This window comes from Catharus ustulatus, chromosome 3, assembly GCF_009819885.2.
Source record: "Catharus ustulatus isolate bCatUst1 chromosome 3, bCatUst1.pri.v2, whole genome shotgun sequence".
Taxonomy (NCBI): Eukaryota; Metazoa; Chordata; class Aves; order Passeriformes; family Turdidae; genus Catharus; species Catharus ustulatus.
In genome coordinates this window covers 113,882,912-113,897,544 of record NC_046223.1, presented here as the reverse complement: position 1 = coordinate 113,897,544, position 14,633 = coordinate 113,882,912, and the positions used below count along the sequence as shown (strand labels likewise).

Here is a 14,633-nt window from a genome sequence, read left to right as displayed (position 1 = left end):
TGTGTTACTCAGGACTCGAGAGAAAGAACAGTGAATGATACACACAAAAGGAATTAAGGAAGAAAGGAATTAAGAAAGAAGGAAAGAGATGAGTGTCTTGACAGTCTGAAAGATTAATCCAGGGGAGGAACTTTTTCATTGCAATAGTCTCTGCTGAAAATAATGACCTTGCACAGATGAAGAAGTTTCACACTGCCTAATGCCTGTTTCTGCAACACCTTTTATGAGGGCAGCTTGCTCATACTAAGGACACTTAACCCTGTTCTGGCAGCATCAAGGAGCCTGGAATTATTGCAGATGTATTTTGCAAGCCCTGTAGTGCCTGTTAATGACCCCTCTGGCAGCAGCAAGTGTTTTGTTTGGCTGTACTCTGCAGCAGTGCCTACTCTTTTTAAAGGGAGCAGGCAGGAAAAGACTTATTTTTCCTGGCCTCAGCACAGCATGCCAGCGTGGGAGGTGGGAAGGGAGGGAGACTTTGAATGCCTGAGGAGGGTTTAAGGAGAGGATGGGGACAACAAACAAGTGGCCTTCCTCAGAGACAGGGAGACTGGCAGGTGATGGTGCTGCAGGCAGGTGGCCAGCCTGGGAGGGATGGATGGAGAGATCCCCCTTGGCCAGGGGGACCACAGGGAGAGGTCACAAGGAGCTGCTGGACTAAATGTCAAAGGAAAGGTCCCACCAGCAAACACAGTAAAGGGAGAGATGTAAGAAAGCCTTCTCTTCCTTCTTTGCTTTGAGTTTTCACCCACTGAAAATGTTTCTTGTTCTGCCCCAACAAAACCAGAGTTTATAAAGTCCTTCAGGTATTTCTGGTGTGTGCAGATGTGTCAGCAGCTGCCACAGCATCAATCTGGAGCCTAGAGGGTCTCCAGGCAAATGAGAACCAAAATTAATTAACCCAGAGCCAGTGAGTGTGCACAGATAAAAGCTCAGGAAAGACACAGGAATACAAAATTAAAACTGGCCTGTCAAGCACAGAGAAACCTCTGAGCTTACCCCACAATGCACCCAATGTGCTTTAATACAAGACTGACAGCTCTTGTTCTCCAAGATCAGATTTAATCCTCTGCTTTAACACCATGAGTTTATAACAATACAAAAAAAAAATACAAATATAAAATCTTGCTGTTTGAAATGAGAAAGAAAATTTTAAACATCCAGTATTTATTGATGTCGGATTTTTTTTTCAAACTTCAGGATGTTACAGTGGTTTCATTTTTAGCTAGTTTTTGCAAGTAGCAGGCTGTGTGATCCTTCAGCATGGAACACTCAAGGCTGACGACATTGTAGTAGCAGGTAATATAATCCCTGAATTAAAGTGGGAAACTGGGGTTTATGTCAGTTATGATTAAACATCTAGAAATTAAGAATTTGATCTCTTTCTATCTGACAGACACAGAAAAAGAAATTCAAGTCCAGAGGGTAAATCCTGACTCCCACGTCAAGAATTTTTAGGACAGAAAACTTTGTCTGCCAAGCATATCTGTATATTGCTTGAATGTTGAGGGACACCAGCTGGTGCTCAAAAATCTCACCTAACTTTAGGCATGCAAATAAGCAATTTCCTGGTCCCAGCACTTGGCACAGGGCTTTCCCCATTATCTGAAACCAAGATTAACTCATAGCCAGACTGCAGAAGCGAAACATCCAAGCAGGATGGTCACAGCAACAGAGATCGAGCCTGGAGCAGATGCACAGCTCACCAATGCTGGTGGTGATTCTTCACCATTTCAATGTTATAAAAGGTGACAGGAAAGGGCAGAACTGAAGGCAGAAGTTTCTGGCTGCCTTTCCCCTCGCAGGCAGCCACCCCGAGCACGCACCCATGAGCATTACCTTGTTCCTGGCTTGCTCTATGTACTCCAGGGGAGCTTTCCCGAACTGAAACGCAGCTCCAAACCAAGGGATCCAGCCCCTGATGCAAGGAGGGGAGCTGGGGTTTCTCTGCTGAAACAAAAGAGCCTTGACAATGAGCAGTCCCAGGAGCATTGCCAAGAGCACAGCCACATCCATTTTGCCTCCTGGCTGCTTGTCCCAGCCCCTGCATGGCCGCGCTGGCCTGGATCCGAGTTATCCACACAGACCGCTCTGACCGGCCCTGCAGCCGGCACAGCCCAGCAGCCCTTGTGCTGGAAAAGGCAGACACAGTTCTGCTCTGTTCTGGGATGAGGACCAACTCTGCTGCTTGCAAAACGCAGATGCTGCTGTGCAAATCCTTGGACTTTGCACCGGTTTGCTGGATGGCCACCCGGGCAGCCAGGGACACGAACAGGGACACGGCCAGGGACACTGGCAAAGCAGTGCAGAGCCTTCTTCAACTTAAAAAAAATACCTTTCTTTTTCTTTTTTTTTTTTCTTTTTTTTCTTTTTTTTCAGTATTGAGATGACAAAGCAGAGAGCCTGTGATTTGCAGACATTTAGCTCTCAGCAAGTCAGAGATGGAAGAAACTTCTGCAGGCATCACCTGAAGCAGAAACCTTTAGAAAGGTATCTCTCACCTGCCCGAGATATCTCATTAAAGGTTAGATGTGTGTCCAGTGCCTGAGGAGCAGAGAACACTTCTGAGGTTGAATTGACAACTCAGAACCTGCTGGTCACCTCTATTATATCAGTGCCATGTCAGAAGACAAGGTTTCAGAGAGGTCAGATGAGTTTCTTTGCATGTGTGAAAGTGGCACATCAAAATTACTTAGAGAATACTTTAAGTATAAAAAAACCCCCTAGGAAGTGCTGTCAGAATGTACCCACACACACCCACAGCAGGTTTGAAGAAAACACAAAACCAGGAGTGGCTGACAGAGCAGATGAGTGTGCTGCCACTCAAGGGGACCTCAGCAGGCTGGAAAATAGCCAGACAGGGACTTATCTCAAAATCAGAGAATAATGGCTTGGAAGGGACCTCAAGGATCCCCTGGTCCAGCTTTGCCTGGAAAAAAAAAAAAACAAAAAAGAAATTAAAAAAAAAAGAGAGAAAAAAAAATACTTTACAGTTTGGCAAAGGGAAATGCCAAGTTCTGCCACACCATGCACCAGGCTGAGGGGGCACCTGGGTGCACGGGAACTTTGCAGACCTGGGGTCCTGGTGGGCACTGTGTTAAACATGAGTCTCAGATGGACCTTTGCACTCAAGAGCACCCTGGGCTCTATCAGGGAAAGTGCCACCAGCAGGTTGAGGGAGGTGATCCTCCGCCAAGAGTGAAGTGCCAAAAAGGGGCAGGAGCATCTGTCATTTGAGGAGAGGCTGGGACAGCTCAGCTGGGAGAAGAGAAGTCTCAGGGGAATCTTCTCAGTGTGTATGAACACCTGAAGGGAGGGGGCAAAAAGGATGGAGCCAGGCTCTTTTTGGGTTGCCCAGTGAAAGGGCAAGAGGCAGTGGGCATAAAAAAATATAGATACAAATACAGTTTAACTCCCTTCCTATACAGGAATAGGTGCACAAACAGAAACCTTTGTACCTGTGCAGACAGGCAGTACAGTAAAAGTAGCACAGCAGAAATACACCTGACAGTAGGAGGTTAAGAGCTGTGAAAACCAGGTGTAAGTTCTTCATTAAACAGTCACTCTGAAGTACCTTGGGATGTTATGTGTTGGTTGTTGGTGCAGAAGAACAGGCTCACATACATCAACTGTGACAAATAGGGTGTTGATCTCCATTTTGCAAACTGTCTGGAACAAACAGATAAATCACTGTTAACTGTGATATTTCATACTTCTGTGTTTAGCTATCACAGCTCTTTATATGTTTATTTCCTGGTTTTGTTTTATCCATTAAATTATTTCTCTTCCTATAAACAGGTAAAGTGATAACACAGCAAAAGCCTTGCAATATTGGAGAAAATGCATATTTTCATTAAATGAATAGTGAGTTTAAAGTGATCTAAGTATACAGGTAAGACAAGCCCTCAAGCCTCTGTGAAAACATTAATTAAAGGCTTTTGTGTTTGTTTTGGTTTTTTTCTTTGTTTTGTTTAGGTTGGACTTCTCGGGCTGTGACTTGGTGAAGGACATGAGATGCAAGGCCCTGGTGTGAGGAGGACACAACCAGTACGATGGTGCAACAGTCACTGCCAAGCTTTCCTCGGGCAGTGGTTAATGCTTCATGTTTTTTCCAAGTGAACTAACACAGAAGCACAGGCGAGGGACAGTCTGACAGCCTTTCTCCAACAGCACACAGCTGTCCCAGACCCCACTGCTGTGCTTCCACCCCATCTGAAGTCCACACTCCCACCCTGCACATGCAGCCTTTGGTCAAACGGGCTTGGGACAGAAACCAAAAAACTCCATCTCACTGAGAACTGAAATAAATGAATAGGAAGGGTCTTCTCTGCTGGTGCTGACTGTCTCAGGATTTGGGGATGTAGGAACTCCAGGTGCTTGATGGATCTCCACGAGTACTGGCTCTTCTCTTCTCCACACATCACAGAGCTATCTGTGCAAGCATCCACCTCTAGTCAGGCTCATTTCAAAAGTCCTGAGGAAAGAGAATATTCCTCTTCACAGCCATCCCGCAATCATCTGGTTTAAAAAAGAATCTATTTCTTTAGGCTAAAAATGACCACGGAGAGCTACTCCTTCCATAGGATGCTGCAATGCTATGAGGTTTACTTTAAGGAGGGGTCTAGCTGTTGTTTTCCACTCCCTAAAGCATGATCATAAAGAAAACAGAATGAGATTGTACCCAGAGGTGTACAGCTAAAGGATGGTTGTGAAAACCTCATCCTGGGAGTTTTCAGGGGACCAGAGAACCTCAGACAACCTGATGTAACTCTGAAGCTCTCCCTGCTGTGACAGAGGACTTTGGGATGACTGCAGGTGAGCTCTGGAGGTTCTCTCTACCCCACGTTATGAGTTGATGAGGCTGATAGTGTGACATAGGCTGATAGTGTGGCACAAGCTGACCCAAGCCCACAGAACAGCTGTGGAGGGAGGCATGAACTGCCAGAACAGATTTCATGAACTGTCCAAAACCAGGCTCTGAACCACTCATATCTTCTGTGCAGCCAGGTACATTTGCATTAAATTGCAATATGCCCTCTCCCCATTCTAACCTTGGCTTTGTCAGGAGGTTTGTTTTTTTTTTTTTATCTCTGCATGAATTCTAATGAATTTTAACCCCAAGAAGGATCCAATTTAATACCAATTACTGGTGATCAATGAGACAGATTCATCCAACTTCAACTGAATATTTCACCTGCAATACTCCCTTGATTTGTCTGTATTATTTTGATGGAAACCACACATCAATGCTTTAGGCGGTCAGAGACGTGGGGAGGTGTTCTGGGATAAGTTCCTATGACCAAAAAAAAAATCCTCAAATCAGCATGAGGATTACTGACTAATGATTAACTTAGGGTTTCAGCTGAGCCTTAATGGTAAATGAAAAGCTTCTCTTGAACCATGCATTTTTTTTTTTCTTAAATATTATGATGAGAACCTAAATAAATCTACAATATTTTAAGGGAATTAGGACTGGCACACAACAGTCAGCATTCAGCCAGGAAAAGCTTTAAACTTTTCACTTAAGGGCTCTGAGAAGCAATAATTTTCTGCCATGGCAGGCTTGCTGGGATCCTTGTTCAAGCTGCAGTGCTGCGTGCCTGATCCGCAGCCCCAGCTCAGCACTGAGCTGTTGCTAATGCAGCTCTTACTGAACCAGATCTGGAACAATTCATCACTCCCAGATGCAACTGCTTGACACGGGAACAGAGTTTGGGGCTCCCCAGGCGGTGCTGCCAGTGACAGCTCCCCGCAAAGCAAACAGACGCCACGCTCTCATAGTGATTGCTTTTTCTCATGACGATATTGGACAAGCCCGTGTGTGTACCTGCAGTGCCGGTGACCGGGCACAGCCTCGGTCACAGACTACATTTCCCAGGAGCCTGTTGCGCCGGAGTCTCCGGTGTCACGGCAGAAGGAGCTGCCAGCTCTGCGGAGCCGCTCGGGCTCTGCAGTTCCCGGCGCTGGCGCTGGAGAACCATGACCTTCAGCAGCTTGTCTGCTAAGCCAGCCCGAGCTGATCTGCGCTAGGGCCCGCTCTGGCTGCAGACACAGCCGGGCAGCGTGGCTGCTTAGCCTCGGTTCATGAGAGATGCTAGATGTCACCTGCAGAAGAAGAGAGGAGCTTACCTCTTCCAGAGAGATGGCCCCGAGCCAGCAAATTCGCTCTGTCAGCCTGTGCAGCGGCTGTGGCAGAACTAGGTACAACTCACCGTGGTTTGCCGAGAGGGAAGGGGGTCAAATTTACTTACGGGGGGCAGGGGGAACATCAGTCAGTCCCCGGATGCCTCATTCCTCAGTGTTCCGCTCCAGCAAATCTGCATTTCCCTGTGCTAGTCGTGGCTTTTCCAATCTAAGCCTTGTTTTATGCCGCCCGTCCGCGGCCGGAGGGAGGGTTTTGCAGGATGAAATCTTTGCCTCGGGGACCGAAGGGCTGCAGTCATTAACTCAGTGCAGTTGCGACTAATTTAAGCTTTGTACTGGCTGGGTTTCCAGAAAAAGACTGAAGAGGCAGGCAGATCTGTTGCCTAAGTTACTAACAAGGCCTTATTCCTTCAGGATTTTTTTTTTTTTTCATAGTTAATGAAGGTTAATCAAATAAAAATCGACTCTTAAGTTTCTGGTCACAATGGAGATGTCTACAAAAATGGAGTTGGAAAACTGCTTGGTGAAACATGGAATAGAAGCCCACTCGCATCTGTGTAGCACTGCTTTGTGACCAAATAACTTATTTTGAATACTTTTCAGCACGTACTTTATAATTTCTACAGGCTCTTTCAGGCAAGTCAGTTACATTGCTCTAAGGATTTGTAACTTCTCAATCTTTGCTAATCTTTAAACATGAATACCAAACTTAATGCACAAATGGACTATAAACCTGCTGAGGCTTAGAGCAGTGACTGCCTTCCCTGGCACCTGAGTCCTGCTTTGGAAGGACCCTGTTGTGTGCAGAGGTGTTGAAACAAAGACAAGCCCTGCTCCCTGAATAAGGAAAGCAAGGATGCCTTAGGGTGGTTTGCAGACAGGTATGTAGGTAAGTTTATAGGTGAGCCTGAATGTGTGTCTGCATTATGATGCCCTCTGTGGGGTTGTTCCATACTGTAACATGTGCTGCCACTGTGCTGGACAGAATTGGAGACAGCCCATGATCGATTGAGAGATGTGACTGGTCTGTATTCAGGGGGAGTAACTGGAACCAGGATTTTTAATCCTGAGTCCCTCAAAAGGTACACATATTGCATAACAAATCTGCAAAACTAAATATGGGAGGAAGACTGGGTGTCCGACAGGAAAGTCATTTAGTTACTTGTGCTTAGAGCCACTTTTAACAGGCCTGGATGAGAATTCTCCTTTTCTCAGAGATCTCCCGGATCCTGTTGGGTACAGCCTTTGCTCCCTACCGGAGCAGGGCTGTTCCCGGCACGGGAGCTCTCCCCGCAGCCGCGCTCCTATTCACGCGTGTTCCCGGCCCTTTGCCCTCAGTGACGTTTCCCCTGGACCTGACGAAAACGCGGCTGCAGATCCAAGGTGAGGCTGCGGTGCGGCGCGATGGAGCCGCGGGCGGGCGGGCGGTGCCGTACCGCGGGATGCTGCGCACGGCGGCGGGGATCGCGAACGAGGAGGGGCTGATGAAGCTCTGGCAGGGAGCCACGCCGGCCGTCTACCGCCACATAGGTGAATATCTGTTCGTCATGGTACGCCTGCAATCCCACTTTGATAGGCGAGATTCCAGACCGAAAGTGTCTCTTCCTTCTCTTTCCCAATCCTTCATGGCCGTATTCTGGCTTCTGGAAAAACACAATATAAATTCTCGTTCATCTTTGCGGGAAGGTCTTGTTCAGGAAGTTCAGACACTCAGAGATCTCAGAATAATAAATGTCTCATATGTGAAGGAAGTGGGGACAGATTAGGAAAAGAGATGAGGTTGCAAGCACAAGGGAAAAATACAAGTGCTTAAAAGAAATGCATTAGAGGTTTGGCCACAAACGACAGCTTTCTGTGCTTTACTTGGAAATACGGTGACACCAACAAACCTCAAAAGCACTTGTGGGAGTTTTGTGCTTGGCATCAGCCCAGAAGGAAGCGATGCAGTCCCATCCCCTTAGGGTGCAGGCAAAGCTGTGCTGCCTCCTGGCAGACCTGTGGCTCAGCCAGAGAGATTTCGTGATGTTAAAATGCCCTGGCTCACCCACTGACACCAGGAAAACCCCTCGCTTTCCCCATTCTGATCACAAACATGAGAGCAGTGACCTGCTGACCCAGGTGAGCTCTGCAGTGTCATAAACCAAGGTCTTGATGCAGAAATGGCAGACCCAAGAACTGTCTCCTGCTTTTGTTTTCTGCAGTGTACACTGGTGTTCGGATGATTACTTACGAACATCTCCGTGACTCTGTGCTTGGCAGGGCGGAGGGTGAAAGCTTCCCTCTCTGGTAATGTTGCATATTTATGCATATTTATTGCTTGCTTGGGGATTGTCCTTACTGTAGGATTCTTACAGCCATATCTGAGGTCCAAAATGCATCTGGTTTTAGAATTGGATTGATAAAATCTACTACAATGTACTTGTCATACCTAATGGTACAGGAAGGGGCACCTATGGGTAATAGTGAAATTTCTGATTTTACTAAAATAAATAGACCCATAAAATTAACACAACTCATCTAGTAGCAGCGGGAGAGAAAGAAAAGTTTTATGTATCAGCAAGCAGTTTGGAATTTCAGGTGGGCATTCAGTTATAATACCTGGAGCATCATCCTTTACTTGTGTACTTTGCCATCCTGTCTTTAAACCTTAAGCAAAGAGCATAACGTAAACTTGTTGTTTTTTTCCCCAGGTAAGTTTTAACCCTTTTTGAAAATTGACAGAAATATTACTGACTACTTTAACAACCTGTAGCCACCACAGTTATTACCTTCACTTTGTCTGTTAATATATGGAATAACCATTTACACTTGTTCCACCTGGGTTGAGCTGCTGAACTCTTCAGCTCGAGCATTGTGATTTGTGAAGATATTCAGAGTATTCTGGAGCACCATTTTTCTCCATTTGGCAGGAAAGCTGTGGTTGGAGGCATGTCTGCAGGAGCCATCGGACAGTTTTTTGCCAGCCCAACTGATCTGGTGAAAGTGCAGATGCAGATGGAGGGAAAAAGGAAGTTGGAAGGAAAACCGTTACGGTTGGTTCCTCTCAGAGCTGGTGTTTTTTTCCCTGTTACTGATCACTCTTTGGCCCAGGCTGTGGTTCCCTGTGTTTTCTGCCACCCCTTCTCCCCAGCTGCTCTGTGCCCTTTTACAGGGAGAGCACCCACTGTGCAGTGAAGGGGGTTGGGATTCAAGACCTGCTCCTTATTCCATTTATACTCATATTATTTATTCTGATTTATCGGTCCCAGGGACCACAAATCCATCCTCCATGCTGTAGCACGTCCATGCCAGCACTGTACCATGGGGAGGGAAGGATGCTTTCTGAAGATGGAAGAAAGCACAAGGGAAATGGCTCATGCAGGGAAGGCTGGCACACAGCAGGGCTTGAGACTCTCCCCCAAATAGCAGGACTGCTCTTTGCATCCCAAACTGCTGCCATCATTGGTGTCACATACATTTATTATTGTAACCCTTGTAGGATCTAAGGGTTGTCTGCTGTTAGGGACCAGATCACTGCTTTCCAAGGCAACCAGTATCTCTGGTAAAATATTGTGGCATGAAAGTCAAAGACAGATCCCAAAATGGATCTGGAGGCCAGATCCTTGCAGGTATAAGTTCCTAATCTTACGTGAGGACCCGCTGCAGCAAAGTACTGGAACAAGCAAAGACTTCACTGGGCTGTCTACCCACAAGTTGCATCTTGATTTCAGGTTTCGGGGCGTGCACCATGCATTTCTGAAGATCCTGTCTGAAGGAGGAGTAAGGGGACTTTGGGCTGGATGGGTACCAAATGTCCAGAGAGCTGCTCTGGTGAATATGGGAGGTAAATGGAATAAATTGGCCTGCAGCACTTGAGGCCCCACCAAAGCTTTAAGAAAAAGGAGTTCAGCTGCTCCCTTTGTCTTAAGCATCGTGGTTGCCTACACTGGGGCACTGTTTGGAGCACCCTGCCATGTGCACCTGTGTTATGGTCCTGTGGAAATCAAATGGCTTAAAAGTAACAGATTTTTACCTGAGTTTAGGGAAAAGTAAGCCAGGAGCTGAAGGGGTCCCACAGCCAGCAAAGCAAGGACCTCACCAGCCGCAACCTATTGCCCAAGTGAGGTGAGCAGGGCAGAGCCAGCAAAGGCTTCACCAAGATCCAGATCCATAGGGAAGTGTGTGGTAATGTGGCAGGTGTGAGGCCAAGCTGAGAAGCTGAGCCAGAACAGGGCTGGTGAGAGTCACCCAGATACAGCTCAGCATCATCTGCAAGGTAAATCACAGCAGATGGGAGCAGAAAGGAGAATGTACTTACATGTCCAAAGAAAACTGGAGGCAGAGTGCTAGGTGTGCCAAAGGCAGGAGCCACAATGGAAATGAACATCCTGTGTCATGATCAGCACAGACTGCATTCACTCCTGACAGTGCTGTTTTTTTCTCATCATTCTCTTTACAGATCTGGCCACTTATGACTCAGTGAAACACTTTTTGCTTCTGAACACGACCCTTGTGGACAATAGTGTGACTCACAGTGTTAGCAGGTGCTGTATTCTCCAATTACCCCTTTTCCAGTGTGGAGCATTTCCAGCCTTGCTGTCTTTATCTGCCTCTCTGTGCCAGCAGAAGACCCCATTCTTTGATTTTAATACTGCTGATGAAATGCAACTTTAGAATTTTTTTTTTTCCTGAGAGAACATCATTTTATGCAAGACACAAGAGAAAGGATGCAGCCACTGCTGCAAAACTGCCCTCACTAGAAATGTGTTGTTGGTGCATTTAAACACCTTTGTTCTAATCTGTGGGAGCACAGTGATGCAACTTCTGCAGAGCATCCTCTTTTACTCTCTTAAATGATGAAAAATTCTGCTTTATGTAAACAATATTATGAATTGCCTATTGTGGGTCCTTCATCCCTGACTCAGAATTGCACACAGAGGTGAGGACAGCTGGCACTGGGAGGGCATGTGAGCAACAGCAGTACTAGCAAGCCTCCCAAACCAAGTTTATGTTATGAGTTATTACTCATTATTTGATGATAACTGTTTTAATGTATTTTATTATAAGAACTGGAATCACAATGCTGAAATTTTTATGATACATCTTGGTTTCTTTCTCAAGTATCTCTTGCTGTTGGCAGTATCTGCTCTGGGCTGGTAGCAGCTGTTTTGGGAACTCCTGCTGACGTGGTCAAAACCCGGATAATGAATCAGCCAAGAGATAATCAGGGAAGGTATGGACACTTCAGGGAATGACTTTTCAGCAGCACATTGACACCACGGGTATCACTGATTTCACTGGGAGTGAAGTGCTAAGTCAATAATTTGCTCTTCCTCTTTCTGGTGATGATTTTACTTATTTAGTAAATGTCGGGGGAGTGTTGTTGTGATGGCCACCTAAGCATAACCAGTGGATTTCAGCTCTGGATTCGGTTCCAAGGAGCTTAGAAAAACACTTTGGCTGCTAGAAAAATATCAGTTGCAAATTATTTTTATGAGGGGGGATGGGTTTTTTTAAATTCTGTATTTATAATCCTAACACTGTTTGTTTTCCTTGCACATTGCTAGAGGTCTGCTCTATAAATCATCTATGGACTGCTTGATTCAAACTGTCCAGGGTGAAGGGTTTATGTCTCTGTACAAAGGCTTTATACCAACCTGGATGCGAATGGTACGTGCTTTTTAACTCTTTTTACAAGAACAATTAGCATTAAAATGTCAGGAGTGTGGATGCAGCACTAACCTTATGTAATATTACAACTTTTGTATGAAAGACATAATCATAGAATTGTAGAATGAGGTGGGTTCTAGAGACTTCAAAGATCATGTCATTCCATACCCTCTCCCATGGGCAGGGACACCTTGCAGTTGCTCAGAGCCCCATCCAACCTGGCTCTGAACATTTCCAGGGATGAGGAGGTCACAGCCTCTCTGAGTAGAGAGAGGCTTGGGAACCTCTTTGGGAACCAGAGCAATATGAGACTGAACCGAAGAATATGATTTTTAAGAGGAGATACTTTAATCTAATGGGATTATTTATTGGGTTACTTTTGTTTTAAGCCTCTGACTTCAGTGTTTGCTTTCACAGGCACCTTGGTCACTGGTATTCTGGCTTACATATGAACAAATCAGAAGGATGTGTGGAGTTACTTCGTTTTAAAACCTTCAATATTCACAGAAGAGAGAAGAGTAAAAAAGCTGAATTCTCATTCCACACGGTAGTAGGATCACATGTATAGCTTGTTGCTGCAACTCCAGTCCTTACTGGTTGGGAGCAGCCATGACTTAAGGATACTATTTGATTGTCAGACTGCTACTTGAAATTTATATTATCCACAGGATAAAATTGTCACAGTAATATTTCAGCTAGCAGCCAGCACCAGCTTTATGAACCAGCAAACAGGAATTTAAAAAAAAAAAATCTACCAAGCAAATAGAACATACTACTGCCCATTTGTTTGATATTTGAGGTGGTTGTCCTTAAAGACAAGAGCAGGTTGATCAATGCACTGAACAAGTTCTGTGGCTAAGCATCTATAAAATTATTTGGGAATTTTTGGTGTTAATTGCATTTGCACACAGATAAAGAACTACCTCTTGTTAGTTTGATGTGTCAGCAAACCACGCCTGTAGTGCTAGGCATTGAAAAAGATAAGAGCAGTTTACCTGATTCCAAATCTGCTTTGCACAAAAAGTGGAAGGGTTTGTGTTCCTCTTACTTCCCAGAGACTGCCTGACCTCTCCACTCAACTATTTGAGTAAGATTATTATTTGAATGCAGTCCTGTTCCCAGAAAATCAAAAGCCCAGTTTGCTCTGCAGTGCTCCAAGGACTGGGGATACTCCATAGGACCAACCTGAACTACTTGTCCCGTGACAATCTCGGTGCTGATGTGGCAGACTGGGTCATTTTCCATGGAAATGTGCACTCTACCCATTTTAAATCTCGATGGAAATACAATGTTATCTTCAATAATGTAAAACACTTGAACAGGAGTGATTTATTTATTTTTAAACCTAAAGCCTTCCAGATTTCATAGAGACTGAGACAAGTGCTGTTTGTCAGTAGCTTCACCTTTGGCAATCAGGAGTCAAAAATGTAGTATTAAAAGCATCTATGAGTAGATAAAACAAAGCTGGCTTTGATTTAGCAATATCTAGTAATTGAATTAATGTAGAAAACTTGGCTCTTTGAATAAAATTCTTATTCCAGGATTTCTTCTGGTCTTTGCAACCAGTGTCTCCAATGTGCCATTTTCTCATGAACACTGTCTTCTTGGTTTGCATTTGTACTTTCTGATTGTATTGTAGTTCAGTTGTGGCTGTATGCATTTGGGGGTGCGCTTCCAGCTTGGGAAAAATTAATCTCACTATTATTAGGGAGTCACAGAATAATAGAAGGTTGAAAGGGACCACAGTGGCTCATCTGGTCCCGCCTCCCTGCTCAAGCAGCCATCTCAGAACACAGGGCACAAGATTGCACCCAGACAGTTCTGGAATATCTCCAGGAAGGGAGACTCCACAGCCTCTCTGGACAATCCATTCCAGGTCTCGGTCACTGCACAATAAAGTTCTCATATTCTGGTAGAGTCTCCTGTGCATCAGTCTGAAGGTTTTGTTTAGAAATCCTGGTATTTTTCTAGCTGCCATCCTGAGAAACTAATCCAAGTTCTTTCTGTCTTGTTCCCAACACCAGCAAAGCTGCTGCTTCAGTCACATCCCAAGCACTCCCGCCTGCCATCCCATTACCCTGCTAACCCAGTGATGGATACACGGCTTTACCTTTCTCGTGAGACAGAATAAACACCTTTATCATACACTCATAGAACGGTTTGGGTTGGAAGGAACCCCAGATATCAGTTTCCACCCCTGCCATGGGCAGGGACACCTTCCACTAGACCAGGTTGCTCCAAGCTCCATCCATTGGACACTGCCAGGAATTTGGACTCCACAGCTTCTCAGGGCAACCTGTTCCTGTGTCTCACTACCCTCACAGTAAAGAATTTCTTCTAATAGCCCATCTAAACCCGCTCTCTTTCAGTTTGAAGCCATTCCCCCTTGTCCTGTCACTCCAGACTCTTGTAAAAAGTCCCTCTCCATCTTTTTTGTCAGCTCTCTTCAGTTACAATTAGGTCACCCTGACACTTCTCTTCTCCAGGCTGAACAATCCCAACTCTCAGCCTTTCCACGAAGGATGGTTGCTCAACCTCTCTGATCATCATAACCAGTATATTAATTATAAGCAGTGTGTAAAACCGCTTTTAGCTTTAGTTTATCAAAGTAGCCATAAACAACTTTTATGGGCACACAGTTTGGGAAAATCACTGAAACTCTTTTGTTAGAATAACCTTGATAGGCTTCGATTAACAAAGCCTGAAAAAAGAGAGGCCTATTGTTGAAACTGGATACAAGGAGTGCACAATTTATGGAGCACAAGGTCGTTTTGCAGAAAATAGCAGACAAAAAAGAGACTAACAAGGACTCAGTATGTGTGCTGGAAAGTCCCTACCTGGGA

At 45.3% G+C, this 14,633-nt stretch overlaps 2 protein-coding genes across 7 annotated transcripts in view; one reads left to right on the top strand and one right to left on the bottom strand.

The window, feature by feature from the left end:
- Nucleotides 1-7,457, bottom strand: part of LOC116993740 (24-hydroxycholesterol 7-alpha-hydroxylase) — a 28,778-nt gene extending 21,321 nt beyond the window's left edge. The window contains exons 1-4 of one of the 5 annotated variants that reach the window (XM_033054707.2): nt 5,825-5,909; nt 4,290-4,471; nt 3,572-3,666; nt 1,837-1,947 (exon numbers count right to left, since the gene is read on the bottom strand). Coding sequence is in view for 2 of the 5 variants with exons in the window: in XM_033054706.2 (XP_032910597.1) it covers nt 1,837-2,013 (177 nt within the window). In the remaining 3 variants the exon portion in view is untranslated. Of the gene's footprint in view, nt 1-1,836; nt 2,338-3,571; nt 3,667-4,289; nt 4,472-5,824; nt 5,910-6,248 lie in introns of those variants that run through there. The other 4 variants (XM_033054708.2, XM_033054711.2, XM_033054710.2 and 1 more) reach the window with 4 other exon arrangements.
- On the top strand, nt 6,096-13,352 carry SLC25A27 (solute carrier family 25 member 27). Of its 2 annotated transcripts, none has more exons than XM_033054715.2 (9): nt 6,096-6,198; nt 7,480-7,524; nt 8,343-8,427; nt 9,051-9,173; nt 9,852-9,964; nt 10,580-10,664; nt 11,261-11,353; nt 11,688-11,790; nt 12,208-13,352. In XM_033054715.2, exons 1-9 carry the CDS (start codon nt 6,096-6,098, stop codon nt 12,277-12,279), a joined length of 822 nt encoding a protein of 273 aa, XP_032910606.1. In that variant the 3' UTR covers nt 12,280-13,352. The 2 variants fall into 2 exon arrangements, with proteins under 2 accessions (XP_032910606.1, XP_032910605.1); XM_033054714.2 differs by having other exon boundaries at nt 7,480-7,671.
- The last annotated feature ends 1,281 nt before the right edge of the window (nt 13,353-14,633 follow it).

What these genes read in the sequence shown, in the direction of transcription:
- SLC25A27 (XM_033054714.2), top strand. Translation starts at nt 6,096, where the DNA reads ATGTCACCTGCAGAAGAAGAGAGGAGCTTACCTCTTCCAGAGAGATGG. An exon ending in GGTGAAAGCTTCCCTCTCTG is followed by an intron (nt 8,428 to 9,050) that starts GTAATGTTGCAT and finishes TCCATTTGGCAG; the next exon opens with GAAAGCTGTGGTTGGAGGCA. An exon ending in TGCTCTGGTGAATATGGGAG is followed by an intron (nt 9,965 to 10,579) that starts GTAAATGGAATA and finishes TTCTCTTTACAG; the next exon opens with ATCTGGCCACTTATGACTCA.